Source organism: Lampris incognitus, chromosome 2 (assembly GCF_029633865.1).
Source record: "Lampris incognitus isolate fLamInc1 chromosome 2, fLamInc1.hap2, whole genome shotgun sequence".
NCBI classification, from domain to species: Eukaryota; Metazoa; Chordata; class Actinopteri; order Lampriformes; family Lampridae; genus Lampris; species Lampris incognitus.
Window position 1 is genome coordinate 16,422,766 of NC_079212.1, and position 18,161 is coordinate 16,440,926.

An 18,161-nucleotide genomic window follows, 5' to 3' on the forward strand; every position below is an offset into this window, starting at 1 on the left:
CGTTACTCAGCAGCTGCTTATCTCTACAGGGCCGAGACAAATCTATTTGCTGGTGGTAGATCATTTTGATTTGATTCGAAGATTTCAACCATGATACTCCAAATGGCCTGAATTATAGCAAGCGTTGCCAGCCGAGTGGAACACCTTAACAAGGCTTCACAATGACAAAGCCCTGCCCTCATCCTCATAACACATACACACACAATATTTTGTGTCAGTGGCATGTTTTAGATGTATGCAGAATACTTTGGGGAAACAAGAAAGCTGTTTGCAGAAATGCAGTTTCAGTTGTAATGTAAGTGGAAGCCGTATTACAAGATGGGAATATGTCATAGTGTTGTGATGATGATGCTCATCTGGACAGGAATGCCTGCCGCTTTATGGGCTCAGTTTGTGCTAGCGAATCAAGACAGATCATCTGGGATTTTGATGAAGCCATTTGATTTTTAAGCTGTTCATGATGAGAAGTCCAGCATGCTGGTGGAACCTATGAATCATCTTAGCAGGCCGCCTATGGGAATCTAGTTTGGGATGCTACAGAGATGAGCACATGGTAAGTTGGCAGCAGATTTTACACCGGCACAGTTTCAGAGATAGTTTGTTTCTGGATAAACTGTGTTTAAAAAAAGAAGAAAGAAAGGCTTGGAGTAGTTGCAATGTTTTAAAACATTTTCAAACCAATGTAAAAAGACAAAAAAGATGTTGTAGATTTGCTAAGTTTAGAGGACGTGAACCACAATGAATCTATGCAAAGGGTTAGTTTGGAGACATGCAAGAGCCATCCACTGTAAACATGGCTTTTATTGTGTTTTAGGTCTAGTCTAAACATTAGAACGGAGCTGTTGTCTCATCATAGCTAAATTACAGGGCACAATATTGCATTACCTCCAAGTCTCCATACGATGGCGCACTTGGCGTTTTCGATGGCTCACTCAATAGGCTACTTGACCTATCACTTTTTGTACATACAATGTATTTTTGTAGCGAATTTTTTAAATAGATCGGCATTAAAACCCAGCAAAAACACACATACAGTTAGATATTAGTTTAGGTAGAGCGTCGTCTCCCGGGCTGTATTAGTTAGCCATCTCAAAAGGCAACGTTTGCATTTAGCATCTGAACCCGCGTCACCACCACTACTTAAGAAGTGCAGTTAGGATATTTCCTAGGAAGTCTTAGAAGAGCCGGAGTGAGGGTTTCTTCTCGGTTACCAGCAGCAGTTTCACGCAGGAGTGGGTGGGCTCAAGTTGGTGCCTTAGTTGCGCAGTGTGTGTGTGTGTGTGTGTGTGTGTGTGTGTGTGTGTGTGTGTGTCGGACTGCCGCTAGCAATTCTTGTTATGACTGCAAGGTCCTGTTTCAATCATTGGCGTCAGGCAGGCGCACGACACCAACTAAAACCCCTCCACTTTCCCCCTGCGTTGTAAATATCGATCGGAAAGCGAATAAGAATCAACAAACTTCTTTTTACTTCAGTCCGCCACGGCTCTCTGTGCCACTCAAGAGCGTCCGTCGTCCGACTGCTTTCGGTGGTGAGAGAGAGAGAGAGGGGGGGGAGAGAGAGGGGGGGATTTTTCCACATTTGCTGCACATGAAAGAGTGAACTTTTAATAGAAGATTGACAAACAGATTCATTTAGTGACCTTCACGTCTTGCGCCAGTACATTTGTCGGAGACTGGGTACGTTGAACTATTTTGGAGTGTTGACAGCGTCGTTTTCTCTCCCTCCCCTCTTCTCTCCCCCCCCTTCTTGAATGCGTTGCAAATATGATGATGTCATCGACGCCACTTTTTCCTGAAGTTATGGCGGAGCAGAACTTTTCCAACTTGTCTTGGTAAGTGTGGATATCGGGCCTGCAACGCTCGTAACTTTGCCTTTGTACTTTCGCAACGAAAGCTGCGGTTGTTTGAAACGTCCCTCCGCCGGACGACCGTGTGCGGCAACGCACACTTTTGGACACGTCAAGTTTCAATGGAGGGGCAGACTCGGAGCTTTGCAGTAAAGTGGAGTTGGACGTAGCCTACGTTGTGAGGGCCTTAACGTACTGGCAGTTTCTAATTTATCACTCGGCAACTCTCCGGTTGCCCTTACGGGCTGTGCTGTGCCAGAGAAGGCTTGTGTCGTTTTGTTTGTTGTTGTTACTTTTTGTTGCACGAACTTCAGTCGTTTTCGTGCCTTGCGACGCGCGTGCTATATTTTTGCTGGAACGTACCAACGACTGATCGCGTTCAAGAGTCATTTGGTGAAAAACGTGTACGTTGTCCTCCCCAAAATATGCCGTTGACCTGCTGACATTGATCTCGCCTACACGTATGGCTTTGGCGGCTGCAAACAGGGCTGTCATGGTTGGAACTACAACTAAGGATTACCGCGCAATGCTTACTTATCATATCTCATTACTAATGTTTATTTATCTGGAAACTTGGCTGTATAATGTGGGCTGATAGTAATTATTAGTGGAGAAAAGTAAATATTCTGCACTGGGATTCAGTGTGGGTTTTTTTTCTTCTTCTCCTTGTGTTGATACCCAGCCCTGAATGGATCACAGCACTTGTTTTGAACACAAATCTTGTGGCATGGCAGCCACAACAGAGGGGTGCAAGTGCCTGCTTCTCTGTTGTGACATGTGAGTCTTAATGGACAGTTAACCACTAACTGCAGTAAATCATCGCTTTTAAGTTTTACCAGGTCTTTATGTAATATGTATTAGTGAGTCCCTGAAGAGGAAGGGGCTGGGGTGGTGGTGACGGGAAGATGGGCAAGTGTACGCAACACAGACAACAACAAAAAAGAAAGAAAGGAGAAAGCAAAGACCATGAGTGAAAGTTCTGCATGTAGGCTTGCGTTTGTATTGACAACAAAGCAGAAGTTGGAGTATATTTGTTTGTGATGGGTAGGAACAACCTGAGTTGTAACAACTGAAGTTTTTCCTTTTGTCTGCTGCGTTGCTGACTTATGGGGCACATGCAGTGCTGGGCAGTAATTCAGTGTGATAGTCTTTCATTGGTGTTGGAGTGGGAGGAAATTTGAATATTGCCGTACCGTGAGCCACAATTTTGTTGTCTCAATTAGGGATAAGGATCTATTATCAAATCTTTTTTCCCCCCACAAAAATTAGGTCTGAAATATGTGAAGGGAGTATTATTTGTAAACTAGTTTTGCTTCGACATTATATTTAACATTGCCAAATGGTTCTGTGCCATGAACCTCTTAAACATGCTGCGCAAGTAAGCAGATATTGCGATCATATATTGATGTCGTGTAAAACGTCCTATGACTCGCGTTAACATTTTCCATATCGCCCAGCGCTGGACATGCGTTATGCCTCGCTGTTAAGGTCTTCCTTATTTTTCTAGAGGCACAAATATTGTCTTTATTTCGGCAATATTATTTTAGCTCATATAGTTGCAACCCTGTTTTGCTACCTCACAGGGCAGCGTGGTCTGAACGATTCAAATGTCGACATTACGAACCTTTGTGCTATGACCTATGACTACTCTTAGGACACCCCCTAGTTTTCTGTCTGTCTGTCTGTGAAGAAGAAAGAGTCTCTTGAAAGCATACTGTAAATAACGTGGCTGACCTCTGTGTTGGCCTGAGATTTTCCTGGTATGAGTGGATTAGTTTGTCCATGCTACTCCACACCTCCCCCTCTTCTCTGTTTGTGGGAAGAAAAACTAGCTAGATGCCAGTTTTGTGCCAAAAAGTCTGCGAATGTTCTCTGCTACAAGTTCATTATGATATCTTTCATTTTAGGACTCAGCCCAGATTTTATGGACCACGTTAGACCATTGCGCTGGTCAGGAAATGGCAGATGCTTTTTTTGCTTTTTGTTTGTTTTTTTTGTTTTTTTAAGTTCCCCACTGCAGGGTTTGCAGACACTGCCGGTGGCTTCCAATTAAACTTTAATTAGGATAGCAGTGCTTAGCAAAACATATTTGAAAGTTACAGAAGATATTAGAGGCATCCAATGTTCATTTTGTACGCTTAGAACAACAGAGAAGGTCAAAAGAGAGCACTTGTGAGGAGGAAAAAAAATTAATTGATTTTGCAAATAGGAGAAGTTCATGTTCTGTTATACTCAGCATTGCAAGACTGTCTCGTACAGGTTTAAAGCTGGGTTTGCGCCATGGCTGCCACCATTACCAAGAACATAGAGACCTAATGTAATATTGATAAAGAGGTCACTTGGTGACGTGATTTACAATGTTGTGAGCAATTAAACTGTATGTGTGTGTGTGTGTGTGTACATGTTTGTTTTCCAGACTGTTGAGAGCGCTTGGTTTTGCTAATGGAGCACCTCCAGGGAGCATGGAAGACACTGAGCAACGGCTTCGGAATGAAGGACCCTGTGTTTGAAAGCCCTTGCCTTTCACCCACCATGGTCCAGGGCTTCCCGTACCAGCGTCGCTCCTCAGATGACAGCAAAATGTCTGACTCCAAGACAAGCAGCACAATTCGTGTCTACCTCCCCAACCAGCAGCGCACTGTGGTGAGTCAACCTTCATGATTGGTAGGAGACGATGTCCTGCTGCGTCAGAGAGCTAACTAAGCCTGTTTTGCCAGACTGACCATAAGAATTTCACAATATTTCCAGTGACAACTTGTTGAAGGCACATGGCTCGATTTAGATTCGGGTTGGGATTAAAACTGTCGTACTGTGTGTGTGTCTTGGGTTGCACACTGTGTCGTCATCCTTTAGGTAAATGTGCGACCAGGTATGACCCTGCATAGCTGTCTTATCAAAGCCTTGAAGGTGCGGGGTCTGCAACCCGAATGCTGTGCTGTCTTCAGATTGCACCCTGGGCAAAGGAGGTGGGTTTGGGACAGGGGAAATCAAATCGGAGGTCACATAGGTCCATGTTCTACATTACAGCAATAGTTTTCTGTGATGAACCATCATCTGTCCTATTTATAACAGTAAAAAACTGCGGATGGACTGGAATACCGACTCCACCTCTCTGATTGGGGAAGAGCTGCTGGTGGAAGTATTAGATCATGTGCCCTTGACTACACACAATTTTGTGAGTACTTGAATTGTGTAAAAGATACATCCACACAATGATGCGTTACTGCGAGAAGGATAACGGCGGCTCTTTCATTTTCAGGTTCGGAAAACCTTTCTGAAGTTAGCCTACTGTGACATTTGCCAGAAGTTTCTTTTGAATGGTTTCCGTTGCCAAACATGTGGCTACAAATTCCATGAGCACTGCAGCACCAAAGTGCCCACAATGTGTGTGGACTGGAGTAATATCAGGCAGCTCCTGTAAGTATCCTCTCTGTGGGCTGGTGATGTCAAATGGCCGCCAGTATTTTCATTTCACCCTTAAACAATAACTAATGAACCTCGGATTAGGAAGTTTCCATTTAAGAAACATAGTGCAAAAAAAGATATATCTTTCATGACTGAGATGATTAAAGCTGGCCATCTTGTTAAACATTAGTTACGTAGTGCCTCACAGATGCCATGGCCAGGATAAAAAGTGGGAGAACAAGCTCTGCTTATGCTGCGGGTATTAAATAGAGTAGCTCCAAGTTCATGTATATGTAGCTTTGCATACTTGCACTGAGAGTAGAGTGTTGCTTTGCATGCGGGCTCGGCTTTGACAATAAGCACTCAGAGATCCATATCATGGCTCGTTTGGCTTTGAGCCCTTTTTTTATTTATCTGGAAACTTCTGCAGTCCTTGGCAGTTAGCTGGTGTCTAGTGCCTCACTCTGTAACACGTGCACACACACGCACGCACGCACACACACTCGCACACATAAAGAGAAGTTCTCTCTCTGCCTGTTTTCAGGTTGTTCCCAACACCAGGTGAAAGTGGCGCGCCGTCCCTCCCACCACTGACATCTCGGCGAATGAGAGAATCTTTAACTCGGTTTCCAAATAGGTGAGGTTTAACTTGTTTCTTTGGTTTGAGCCCCGACCTGTCATCCTTGTGTTTGTGTTGGTTGCTATAACCTGGCTGCGTTGACCCACAAATCCCTGGCAACAATCCACCCACAAACAGGAAGTACAACAAAACCCTTTCTCATTTTTGTAGGTTGGTAGATGTTTTGGTAGTCCCTGGATTGTGTAAGGATACTGATATAACTGAGAATTGAGATACGCTGGCAGGCTGAGGTAATCGTGACCAATCGCCTTTCGTAAAGTTGCCATGCCAGCTTTTATCTCAGCTGTTGTACTCATAAGTTGTAAAGCACCTTAGTCGTGGTTGAATTAATTCTTATTTTTACTTGCATCGTCAGCTTTATGGGGGCTTACTTGTCCAAAGGGGTGGATGTAACGAGGTGTGTGAAAAGAGCCTGTTGTTTCAGGAGCCCTTAAAAAACAGCGAAAGAGAACCCCGAGCTGCCAAATGAACACTCGCACAGTGTCGAGTTGTTCCATGCACAGCGATCGCAAGCACTCTTTTGAAATGTAGTGTTGTATTGCCAAAAGGGAGATTTGTGCTCATGGAGTGCACGCCATGTTCATAAGTGTGGTGTAATTTGATCTGTTTACATACGTCATTCAATTGGAGTCCCACTCTCCCCCCTTTTGCCCGCAATCCACAGCGCAGCATAGAAATGAACTTGGTCAGAAGCAGCTGTGTGAGACCTGCTGCTCTGAATTTAATGCAAATTCTGGCAGTGTAGACATCTAGCAGTCTTACTCACCAAAAAGAAAAAAAAAGACGTATAACTGTAGATAATATGCAGCTTTACCCCATTGTTTGCACTTGTTGTTGACCAAGTTCGATTAGCATTTGGATTATTTGGAGATTTATTTGGCTGGTGAGCTTTGTACCGTGCATCTGTGCCAACACAAGGCTTGGCAAACATCAGCAAAATACCTCTACACTGTCAAACTTGCCAAACATGGGAGGGGGGGGGGACCACAATAAAACTACCTGGAAGTGTGTGCCCACTATAAAAGTTTCAGTTTCTTTTCGTACGGTTTGCTGACGTTTTGTTTTATATGTGGAACGTTTTGGAAATGGAATTTTCTGAGCTGGGACCATGAAATTCTCGCATGTTAATAATCTGTACATAAACCTGTTCATCTAGAAAGCCTTCCCCCTGCCTCTCAGAGCAATGTCCCCGTTGACAGAAAAAGAAGGGTTGGTATTTCGGGCAGATGCTTGCATGGGGGAAAGTGAGAGAAAATGGCAGAAATGAAACTTCAGATCTACTGCAACATCCACCACACCCTTAGCAGGCTGATTTTCAAGAAGTTAACTGAATAGGATGCTTAGTTTAATGTTTTTCTTTGTTTGTTCGGATTAGATAAGGCAATTCTTTAGGACTCGGCAAGGAAAACTGTTTGTTGCGGCAGCAAATATAGGATACAGCCAGGAATGAATAGCATGTAAATAAACACGTCAGGAAATATAATTATTGTTTCATATTTGTGGGCGCCATCTCTTAATTATCACTCGCGGTAGCTGATGGAGTAGTTCTCATTGTTTTGTTCCTGTTACCTCTGTCCAGCTCTATGCACCGCTATTCCACCCCTCATGCCTTCAACTACACCACACCCTACCCACCTACGGGGGGCGCTCTCTCCCAGAGGCAGCGCTCCACCTCCACCCCCAACGTCCACATGGTCAGCACCACCCTGCCTGTAGACAGCAGCATGATTGAGGTAACTACACACCACATGGGCCCCTCGGGTACTCCTGGAGGTCCAGACAGCCAGTCTTAAAATATCCCCTGCTTGAGAGTGATCTTACCCTCTCATACGCCAGGCATTCCAACCATCCCGCCCCGACTCTTTTTGTGTAATCTACCTCTCTGTTAAGTAATCCACCTGGATTGGGTTCATCTTGATTTGCACGTTTCCCTTTATTTCATCCTCGCTTTGTTCTTCCATCTGTCCTTTACTTAATTTCCCCCTCTCTGATCACTTCTACGTTGTTGTTTTTTTACCAGGATGCACCTTGTAGTGCAATCCACTTACTAGTGCTGGGCAATATTATCATCACAATTATTATGGAGTATTTTACTCCTATTTATCTCTCTCCTCTCTCTCGCTCTCTCTCTCTCTCTCTCTCTATCTATCTATACTATGTTTTAGAATCCAACTGTTCAATACATTCAAGTGTTTGTTAATGTAAACTATAATATCATACCAAATTTTGTTTTCAGATAATATTCCCTCAAATATTTCAGACCCCTCTGTGAGAAATTTTAGGTGGCAGATTCTCTATTATTAATTTAAACGGCAAAATTACACTTAATGATATGACGATATCAGCGTCCCGATCCAATACCATTGAAAGATGATAAACTATTATATTGAACTATTGCCCAGCCCTTCCACTCACTAATTTTGCATGCATAGCACAATGTTCCTTACAAATTGATGCTATTTCTAGTAGAAAAAAAATCCCTTTATTCCTTACTTCCTTACTTTCCTTTACTCTCTCCCTTTCCCTCCTGTCTTCTCTGGCCTGTTGTATTGTACTCTACTGGGGAGTAGCTAGACTGCCCGAATGCTTCCCCCCGCTCCTGGTGCCATAGATTCTGGCTGAAGAGGAGAGTAGGTATTGTGCACTTCTCCAATTCTTTTGTTGAGGCGGCATCCGAGAATCCAGAAAAGGTTAGGAAGCAGAGTGTCTGTTCAGTCTAAATGTCACGCTTTGCAAAAAGGCTGTCCACGTTTACACACAACTCATCCGTGACATCAAACCATTAGTGACCATGGCAGCTGATAAACTGTTTTGCCTAAAATTGACAGAGCTTTGTGCTTTTGTCTCCTCTAGGACGCGATGCGTGATCACGACTCTGGTAAGTGAACAGGCGGCCGATCTGCTGTGCTGGGGGACACAGACACATGGCACATACGTTCTATGTTGTGGAACATGCTTCTTGTTTGCCCACGATACTCAATCTCCTCTCCATTCCTGACTTTAAAGCGGGGAGTTCCCCCAGCCAGAGCCCTACGGGTTGGTCCCAATCCCAGTCCAAAACCCCTGCGCCGGCCCAACGAGAGAGGGCCACGTCCTTCAACACTCAGGAGAAAAACAAAATTGTAAGTCCGCTGTCTTCTTTTGTTGTGTACCCTGGTTGTGCCACAGACGGCATTCCAGACATACGTCATGGGTTTACCGTGTGGCGCTAATTGAGTTTGCGTATCATATCAGTTGCACCTTTTTTTGTTTCCCGTTTATCCAGAGACCCCGTGACAAGCGGGATTCTAGTTACTACTGGGAAATCGAAGCCAGTGAAGTATTTCTGCACTCCCGCATTGGTTCGGGCTCCTTTGGAACTGTATACAAAGGGAAATGGCACGGTAAGGGTAGTTTCCAGGTAGACTAGGCCGGTGGTTCTCAACCCACTGCTCGGGTACCATCACTACTGCTGGCTTCCATTTAGCCAAGTAGTTAATCACATTCACTTGTTGTCCCAGACGTTGCAGCCGTCAATCAGGGAGGTTTTAGACCTGGAAGAACAGGTGAATGTAATGTAACCTGGAAGAAAAGAAAACCAACAGGTTGTGGGTCCCTAAGGGACTGGATTGAGAGCTACTGGGCTAGGGCATTTTCATTTGTATCACAAATCATTTTCTATATTATGTACCTTCAAATGGTCCTGGGTTCGAACCCCGGGGTTGTCCAACCTTGGGGGTCATCCCGGGTTGTCCTCTGTGTGGAGTTTTGTGCGTTGGCCCTGTGTCTACGTGGGTTTCCTCCAGGTGCTTCAGTTTCCTACCACAGTCCAAAGACATGTAGGTCAGGTGAATCTGCCATACTAAATTGTCCCTACGTGTGAATGTGTCGGCCCTGTGATGGACTGGCGGCCTGTCCAGGGTGTCTCCCCGCCTGCCGCCCAATGACTGTTTGGGTAGGCTCCAGCATCCCGCAACCCTGAGAGCAGGATAAGCGGTTTGGATAATGAATGGATGGATGGATGGATGGATGACAATAAAGTGAACTTGAGTTGTACTCTTTGAACTATCAAATGAGTCACTCTGCTAGGTACTGCATGTTTTACAATGTGTGTGTGAACACTTCACAGTTCTTAAACACTTTTTTTTAAAAATTCAACTTTAGGTGATGTAGCAGTGAAAATATTAAAGGTGACCGACCCCACACCAGAGCAGTTCCAGGCTTTCAGAAATGAAGTGGCCGTTCTAAGGTAACGTATGATAGGACAACAACAAATTGAGGGACCACATGATACATAGCTTCCTTTGAATCTGTTTTTGTTGGTCAAATAACTGTCAACATAAATGTTGACAGTTACAAACTTATCAATTCCCAGTTGATCATCTTTACAAGCTCTTATCTCATCTTTGTTTTGGGGACTTCCTCTTCCCCCTTGCCTCTGGCTGCAGGAAAACACGACATGTCAACATCCTGTTGTTTATGGGCTACATGACGAAGGACAACCTGGCCATTGTGACCCAGTGGTGTGAGGGCAGTAGCCTCTACAAACACCTCCATGTGCAGGAGACAAACTTCCAGATGTTCCAGCTCATAGACATCGCTAGGCAGACAGCTCAGGGCATGGAGTAAGTTTTAAAAGATGGCTAATAGGAAAAAGTCCTTTTCTTGTTGTGTGATAAATATAAGCTGAGATATTGTTTAATTTATTTTCTCACTTCCAGCTATTTACATGCAAAGAACATCATTCATCGGGACATGAAATCCAACAGTATCCTTTTTATGAACTGTTTTGTACATGTTCAATTTTACAAATTTGCTGATGAATGTATTATAACCATCATATTTGCTGTGATCAGTGATTTTGCTTTCTTCAGTCTGTACTTTAGCTGTACTTCCTTGACAGCGACATAGACATCTTCTTGCATGAAGGTCTGACCGTCAAAATTGGAGACTTTGGTCTGGCCACTGTAAAGGCCAGGTGGAGTGGCTCGCATCAGGTTGAACAGCCTTCAGGATCCATTCTGTGGATGGTCAGTAACACAGCCTGAAACTGGAACTTTAGGAAACACAGAAGTTGTTGACTTAACTTTTTTTTTCTTTTTTTTTTGTGGATGAGAAACTCAAACTGTTTGAATCTGATTTAGTAATTTATTTTCATGCTTTCTCCTCCTTTCTCCCAAGGCACCTGAGGTGATTCGGATGCAGGATAACAATCCCTACAGCTTCCAGTCTGATGTGTATTCCTATGGCATTGTCTTATATGAGCTGATGACGGGGGAACTTCCATACTCCCAGATAGCAAACAGAGATCAGGTGATTTCCCCAAATCACAAAACATGTTTTATTTTAGTTCCCCCCATGGGTCAGTGGTACTATGGCCAGTAACATTGTGTGGGTGGACTGCAGTCTTCGACCTTTACCTATCTAATGTTGTCTCCACTCCCTCTGGTCCACTTTCACTGTATATTATCTATAGAAAACAATTTGCTGTTAGGTGTGGGCCTGTGACCTTTTGATACCTTGATTGAGTTGATCAAGTCAAACAGAACTGGAAGGGTGACCCACTTTTAAGCCTGTGGTTAAGCTGCGTTCCTTGCCTGGCTTCCAATGTAAGGTCAGTCAGGCTGTGAGCCCCAGCCAAAGGGTGGTGTTGGAGAGGCTCTGGGTCACTGTCTGAAGAGTGTTTTGGAGCTGGCCTAAGTCCTACCATGGAATGGCAGCGGTCACCCTGGAGCCACTGGCCTAATTTTAGACCCAGTAACACAACCCTGTGTGTGTGTGGTTGGAGGGTGGCGGGGCTATGTATTCTAGGTATATGTCAACTCAGCCTGCACTAAAGCCCTGGCCACAATCATGTCTGATCCTTTTGTTCAATTTATGAATTGCGTATTCCCCTTTATGTTTGCAAGCGCCAATATAGGAACTGGACTTAAAAGGATAGTCTATCTGTCACTACTTTATGATTTAAGGTTGATCCCCTGTTCTCCTAGATGAAATGTGTCAGTGCTCATCTGACCTGGCAAGCACATAGGGTACTCTTATCACACACCCATGCCATCACAATTGCTCAGGTGTTTGAGATGCCTCTCACCTTACCCACACTGGCCATATTTATAAAGCCTCGCAGAGCTGGACTGCTGAACTGGGACTGACAACAACACCTCTTTCACCATCTCGCTGGATCTCAGATTAAAGGTGAACTGTAGAGTTTTTGGCCACTAGTAGCGCTACTGAGCAAAGTTGGCCTCCATTCCATGATAAAAAACACTAAACTGGGCTGGACTGTTGACATTATAGTCGTGAAGTCATCCTACAACAGAAACGTAAAGATATGTTAATGACAACACCAGTGTTGTGTTTTTTGCTATGTTGAAACTTAAAATAAGTGATCATAGACAGAATCAAAGGTGACAGAAAGTTGGCTTTTTAACATTGTAGGCATTGGGAAGAACCAATCTACCCTATTAAAACGAAGTGGAAGTATTTCAGCCATGTCTACAACTTAGGGCATCAATCAAAACGGAGGAGCAGGAGCTTCCTCTCTAAACCGCAGCGCAGAAATCAGCCTGTAAACGATGGAGCCTTGTGGTATAAACATCGGAGCCTTCTAACAACATACTCTGCATCTGCTCAAGTGAAATTAGTAATGTAAACAAATCAAGCAGCGACCTCCAGGTTTGAGAAGTGAAGCCAATGCGAAAGTTCCTTAAACCTGCATTCTTTTGAATGGCCAACAGGGGGCGTCTCCACTGGTTGCAAAAAGAAGCCGGCTCTATAGACTCCTATGTGAAAATGCCCAAATTTACAGCAGAAATAAACATATTTACAGCTTGGTTCAAAAATCGCTTTTGGTCTCTATAGCTAATTTTCTCTACCGTGATAAATAAATGGGGGATGAATTTTCATATAAGTCATCCGTTTAATTTATGTTGAGGCTTAAAAATATGCATAATTAGGGACCTCTGATGGTCTGGCGGCCTGTCCAGGGTGTCTCCCCGCCTGCCGCCTAATGATTGTTGGGATAGGCTCCAGCATCCCTGTGACCCTGAGTAAGGATAAGCAGTTTGGATAATGGATGGATGGATGATAATTAGGGGCGTATCTGCTTTGAGTGAAAAGGTGGGTTAGGTCCCTTCCAGTCCTGGTCTCAATGTGTATCCATGGTACTTTGTACATTTAAACAGACGTGAGCTTATTTTTGGGTGTTGCCCAGTTGATAATCTATCCATGTAAATAATACCTTTTTCTGCGACTCTCGTAGTTACACTAATATTGTTCATGTGAAGCAGCCATTTCCAGTCGGTCTTGTCCTAGTGTGTGATAAATTTGGAATGAGCTGCAGCCAACCAGGAAATGCCAAAGCGAGACTTGTTAAACTTGTATCATAGATGATAAACTATCCATGTAACAAATGTTTTTTTTTCCAGCGAATCTCTTAGTTACACTAATATTGTTCATGTGAAGCAGCCATTTCGAGTTGGTCTTGTTGACTTAGCATGCGATGAATTTGGAATGCAACTTCGCATGGCAGAGCCGGGTGCAGTCAGGTTGAGAAGGACCCGGCTGCAGCCTGCAGAACAAGTCGGGGCTAGCTACATGTATAAAGTGGGACTACACCCCCTTTAACCCTAATCCTAATCCTAACCTTAAGCTGTCTGGCTCCACGAATGTGTAGCCTCGCCCCATACTGCAGGCTGCAGCTGAGTGTACTTGGTCAGGTTGCTGGTATAGGTGGGCATGCACAGTGTCCTCAATTTCTCAGTCAGATCCACCCCTCGCTCCACCCTCACGTCCAAAAATGGTCATGTATGGTTTCAAAAAACCGAGATGGCGATGGGGAAAATGCGCTCGTGTCTAGTGTCTAGATGGTTATCCTAGATTTGCGAAACTCTCGAACACACTCTCGCACATACACACTTGATTCAGCCGAGTAGCGCTTCACAAGCGTTAGCTTAATGTTAGATAGAGGTTAGGTTAAGGGTAGGGTTAAAAATTCCGTGAGAGTTTCGCAAATCTAGGGTTACCATCTAGACACGACCAGAAAATGCAAGATTTAGGGCTTTAAAACGGTAGTCCACAAAGCAATGGGTGACATCACGGGGGCTACGTCCACTTCTTTTATGCAGTCTGTGAAACAAACCCATGTTTGTTTAAATGGAAAACTCTGCAGTTCATCTTTATTACTCGCATATCTCTGACAAATGTTGTCAACTGGCCTACTATTCTCATCTACTGTCTGTCTCTCCTTCCCTCAGATCATCTTCATGGTGGGTCGAGGCTACCTGTCCCCAGATCTCAGTAAACTCTATAAGAACTGCCCCAAAGCCATGAAAAGGCTTGTAGCAGACTGCATCAAGAAGTCAAAAGATGAGAGGCCGCTCTTTCCACAGGTGAGCTGATTTCATGCTCTTTTACAGACCGTAAAGCTGTAACAGGATTTTTCACTGATTATTTATCAGTCTCAATTTAATTCTGATGCCTCTCTATGGCCAAAATAATCAAGTTACACAGTCAGTGAGAAGATTAGATATTGCTATTATGTAATGATTCCAGATGCTTGTTGCCTGGTCAGATTCTCGGCCAAATCTGGTGAAAAGATTTATAGCACACTAATCTCACATAGCCAGACTTCTGTCATCAAGCTCATGGAGGTCTGGAGAAATCTGAGCAAAAAAGCAGGTTAGAAAAGGACATAGACGGTACAAACCAATGAAGTTATGCTGGGAAAAACCAATGGCAAAAACTGGCACTGGTGCTCATCCATGTAAAGTCCTGTAAACAACTTATTTGTTCGATGCTAGCAAAACTTTGCAAGCACGGTCTCAAATTTTGGCTTGGACAAGATGACAACTGCAAAAACCCAGCCCAAAGCATTAGATGTTTGTTGTGTTTATAGCAAATCTTTCCATTTCAACAAGAAAAGTAAATACAATCATCCATCATTATTGTTAGCATAGCTAAGACAAACAAGGAAACTTGTTTCTACCTGAATAGGAAAACTAACCGGAGATGTCATTTCCTGAAGTAAGTGTTTTCAAGCTCACAGCCAATAAAATGGCTGTCTCAGGATTTCTGAAGTCTCTTTATCCCAAATTTTTTTACCAAGAGTTTCTCCAGACCCTCTGTTGACTTGACAAGATGGAGAGGTCTGGCCACATGAGATTTAATGGCACACAGTCAGGATACCTGGCCATAATTACAGACCTCATTGCTAAATATCTTGCTAAATATCTTGCAAATACCTGTTTCCCCAAAACACCGCTACGTCTTTTATTTTCTCTTCAAAACAAAGGCACTAGCCACCAGAGGGTGAATATAAACCTTTGGGACAATGAAGTTGTTGTTCAGTGAAACGCTACCACTTTTGTCCACTGCGTCATGCAAAGTCAACAGAAATCCAAAACTCCCTGTAGCAGCTTTAAACCACACAAGAAAAAGCGTCTGTGTTTTTACTCGTCTCCCTTTGTCGCTGTTTTTGTCCAGATTTTGTCATCGATTGAGCTGCTACAGCACGCCCTCCCCAAGATCAACCGCAGTGCCTCAGAGCCATCTCTTCACAGAGCCTCTCACCCTGAAGATATCAACACCTGCACTCTGACATCCACCAGACTGCCTGTCTTCTAGAACACTCTCACATCTGGCAGATGCTCCTCTTTCTCTCCTTCCCCTCCTCGTCCTCATCCTGTGCTAAATATTCGCAATAGTCCAAACGCCTAAGATACCCAACTGCTCTGCACAGAGATCCAGAAAGAAACATACAAATGCAAATACAATCATCTTACCTGAAACACACAATAGATATCCAATGTGTGTGTGGAGGGGGTGGGATGGGAGAGATTTGAAGCAGGTCTGAGAAAAACTATGGATGGGATTGTTTGACATTTACCAGCTCGTGGATCTACATCTGGAGAGAAGAGGATGTCGCAAGCTACCCAACAGGCCGGTTCTTTGGTCACCGCTGCAGGAATGATTTAGCCTGGCATAAGCTTTCTTGGTGCAGTGCAGTTGGTGAAATTTGTAAATATGTGCACACACACCTACCTAGAGACAGAAAAAAAAAGACATTGAAGGAAACGCGTGAGAAAGAGAGACATCCCTCTCTTGACTTGGGCTTTGTGATGTAAAGCACACCCTTCTGTTATAACAGCCCTGGTTCTTGATGAAGAGGACCTTCAATGTTTAACTGCCTTAAGAGGAAATGAAGCCTGACCTAAGACTCTGCACAACCTCACCTCTGGTTATCTGAAACAAAGCAGTTGGGTGTAATCTGTTTGGTTGCACAGTAGTATTTGATTTTGTATTGTCTTAATCAAAATGGAATTGATATGGGAAATTATTATTGCCTTCAACCTCTTTTTAATGCCTTCACTGTCTTTTTCCCTTTGGGAATTCTGGAGAACTATAACCTGTCAAACATTAGTGATTGAAGAAAACCTTGAATTTGCACATTTTAGCAATAGCAATGGCTATATTTTGGGAGTCCATAACTTTGATTCATAGCGCTGAATGCTCTGATCTGTAGATACCCACACATTCTGATCAGTTTTTATCATGGGTAGGTTATATGAGCTGGATATTTGGCAGTTGTCTTAAATATTTAAAAATGATTTGGAAACTAATTTGCATTTGTCTATTGTTTCTCTTTCAGGAGGTTAAACGTTATGTTGTAAACTTGGTGAGAAAGTTGTTTATTCAATGTTTAATAAAATTAAGTTAAATTGCTTTGCCAACGCTGGATAAATCCAACCACTCTCTTTGCTTTCCTTGTCCAGTTAAAAGATGCTGACATGTTTTTTTTTTTTTTGGTCTCAGTTGTAAATCCGTTGGATGTCACATGAAATGCAGCAATGGAAGTTGTTGAGGTCAGCAGTTCCGATATCATGAGAAGAAAGAAAGAAACGGCTGCGTGATTTGAGCCGTCGATGTTGTCCTTTTTCTCTCCTTGTCACTGCGTTTCAGTGAAATCCCACACATGTGCGAGACCTGAGGGCAAGGTGTGATGTTTGCTCTAAGCAGTAGCAATGTGGTGCAACCTTAAAGGGGATCCAGTCCAGACACGCCAAGGGGGGATTCCACCATTGGCTGTGGCCACTGCACACTGCATAGGCAACTGGCAAACCCACTGGAACAACAGTCAGACACAGGGGAGGGATGTGGTGGAAAGAGAGGACGGTTATATTTTGTTTTTGTGTACACAAAGGTCTAGTTTTTGCTGGTAAGGGACACCTGCCACGGGTTCACCCTTCACGTCCAAATTCACAGTACTATTTATTGTTTGTTTTGTCAAATGACCAACAGTTGACCCATAGTCCAGTGCAAAGGCATATGATGTAAGCATTTTAAAATTATCCCTTTATCTTAGTGAATCACAACTCAAATGCCACATGGCGGGGGGATAACCCTGGTGTCATCAAAAGCAGACTGAAGCAGTCTGCTGACTGCTGGTCTTCTATTTCTGGGACAGTTTTTCTATATGTGGTCATCTGTTCTATTTCCTCCCTCTGACAAGCCACTGAGGCGGACCTAAATAAAACCAACATCAGAAGAGCTCAAAGGTCCCGTAACCTTACCCTATGAATAGATCTATCTGGTGGATATGCCCTTTCATGATCCTATTTGGTGGTTACTATAGCACGAAGAGCATTGTGAGAGTGAGCATACACATGAAAATTCACTGAGAGGGAAAGAGGTCACAATACAGCTATCTTTCAGATGTTCCCATGCAAACCCCGACACATTGCATCAGACAATAAACACTCAGCATCCTCTATCAGGGGTGGGCAATTTTATCCACAACGGGCCAGTGTGGGTGCAGGTTTTTGTTCCAACCAAGCAGTTACACACCTGATCCCACTAATCAAACCAGTAGAGTCTTTGCTGAGGAACTTGATTAGGAGACCACAGGTGTGTAACTGCACCCACACCGGCCCTTTCTGGATAAGATTGCCCACCCCTGTGTCAAGCTGAATATGTACATGCATGCAAACGCTGGTCGAGAAGCGATAACAGGTTTCCATGAGAGATGGAGCCAATCATGGCAGTTTTTATGGTGACAGGTGTGTGAGTGTGTGTGTGTGTGTGTGTGTGTGTGTGTGTGTGTGCGCGTGCGTGCGTGTGCTGTAGGGGGAACTTACACACAAAACTGGAACAGGAGCACTGCTATCAACCACAAAATCTCAGATAGGACAGATAACTGCCTCTCCCATCAGAGCTTGGCCCAGTCAAATGTGCCAGAAGTTCCACTCTTACACAGTGAATAGTATTTTATGGTTACATTCTGAATCTTTTTG

General features: G+C 43.8%; 1 protein-coding gene across 2 annotated transcripts; it reads left to right on the forward strand.

The window, feature by feature from the left end:
- Positions 1-1,201: 1,201 nt before the first annotated feature.
- Positions 1,202-16,611, forward strand: raf1a (Raf-1 proto-oncogene, serine/threonine kinase a). Of its 2 annotated transcripts, XM_056275250.1 has the most exons (19): positions 1,202-1,529; positions 1,799-1,832; positions 4,264-4,490; positions 4,701-4,813; positions 4,920-5,022; positions 5,107-5,264; positions 5,797-5,889; positions 7,472-7,625; positions 8,463-8,582; positions 8,746-8,770; positions 8,899-9,014; positions 9,158-9,275; positions 10,036-10,120; positions 10,320-10,496; positions 10,593-10,639; positions 10,783-10,901; positions 11,053-11,184; positions 14,127-14,261; positions 15,355-16,611. In XM_056275250.1, exons 3-19 carry the CDS (start codon positions 4,290-4,292, stop codon positions 15,493-15,495), a joined length of 2,037 nt encoding a protein of 678 aa, XP_056131225.1. In that variant the 5' UTR covers positions 1,202-1,529; positions 1,799-1,832; positions 4,264-4,289; the 3' UTR covers positions 15,496-16,611. The 2 variants fall into 2 exon arrangements, with proteins under 2 accessions (XP_056131225.1, XP_056131226.1); XM_056275251.1 differs by lacking the exon at positions 8,463-8,582.
- The last annotated feature ends 1,550 nt before the right edge of the window (positions 16,612-18,161 follow it).

Bases quoted from the DNA above. Each gene is read 5' to 3' on its own strand.
- raf1a (XM_056275250.1), top strand. From the start codon at position 4,290: ATGGAGCACCTCCAGGGAGCATGGAAGACACTGAGCAACGGCTTCGGA. The intron at 9,015-9,157 runs GTAAGTCCGCTG...CCGTTTATCCAG, and splicing joins CTCAGGAGAAAAACAAAATT to AGACCCCGTGACAAGCGGGA. The intron at 9,276-10,035 runs GTAAGGGTAGTT...ATTCAACTTTAG, and splicing joins ATACAAAGGGAAATGGCACG to GTGATGTAGCAGTGAAAATA.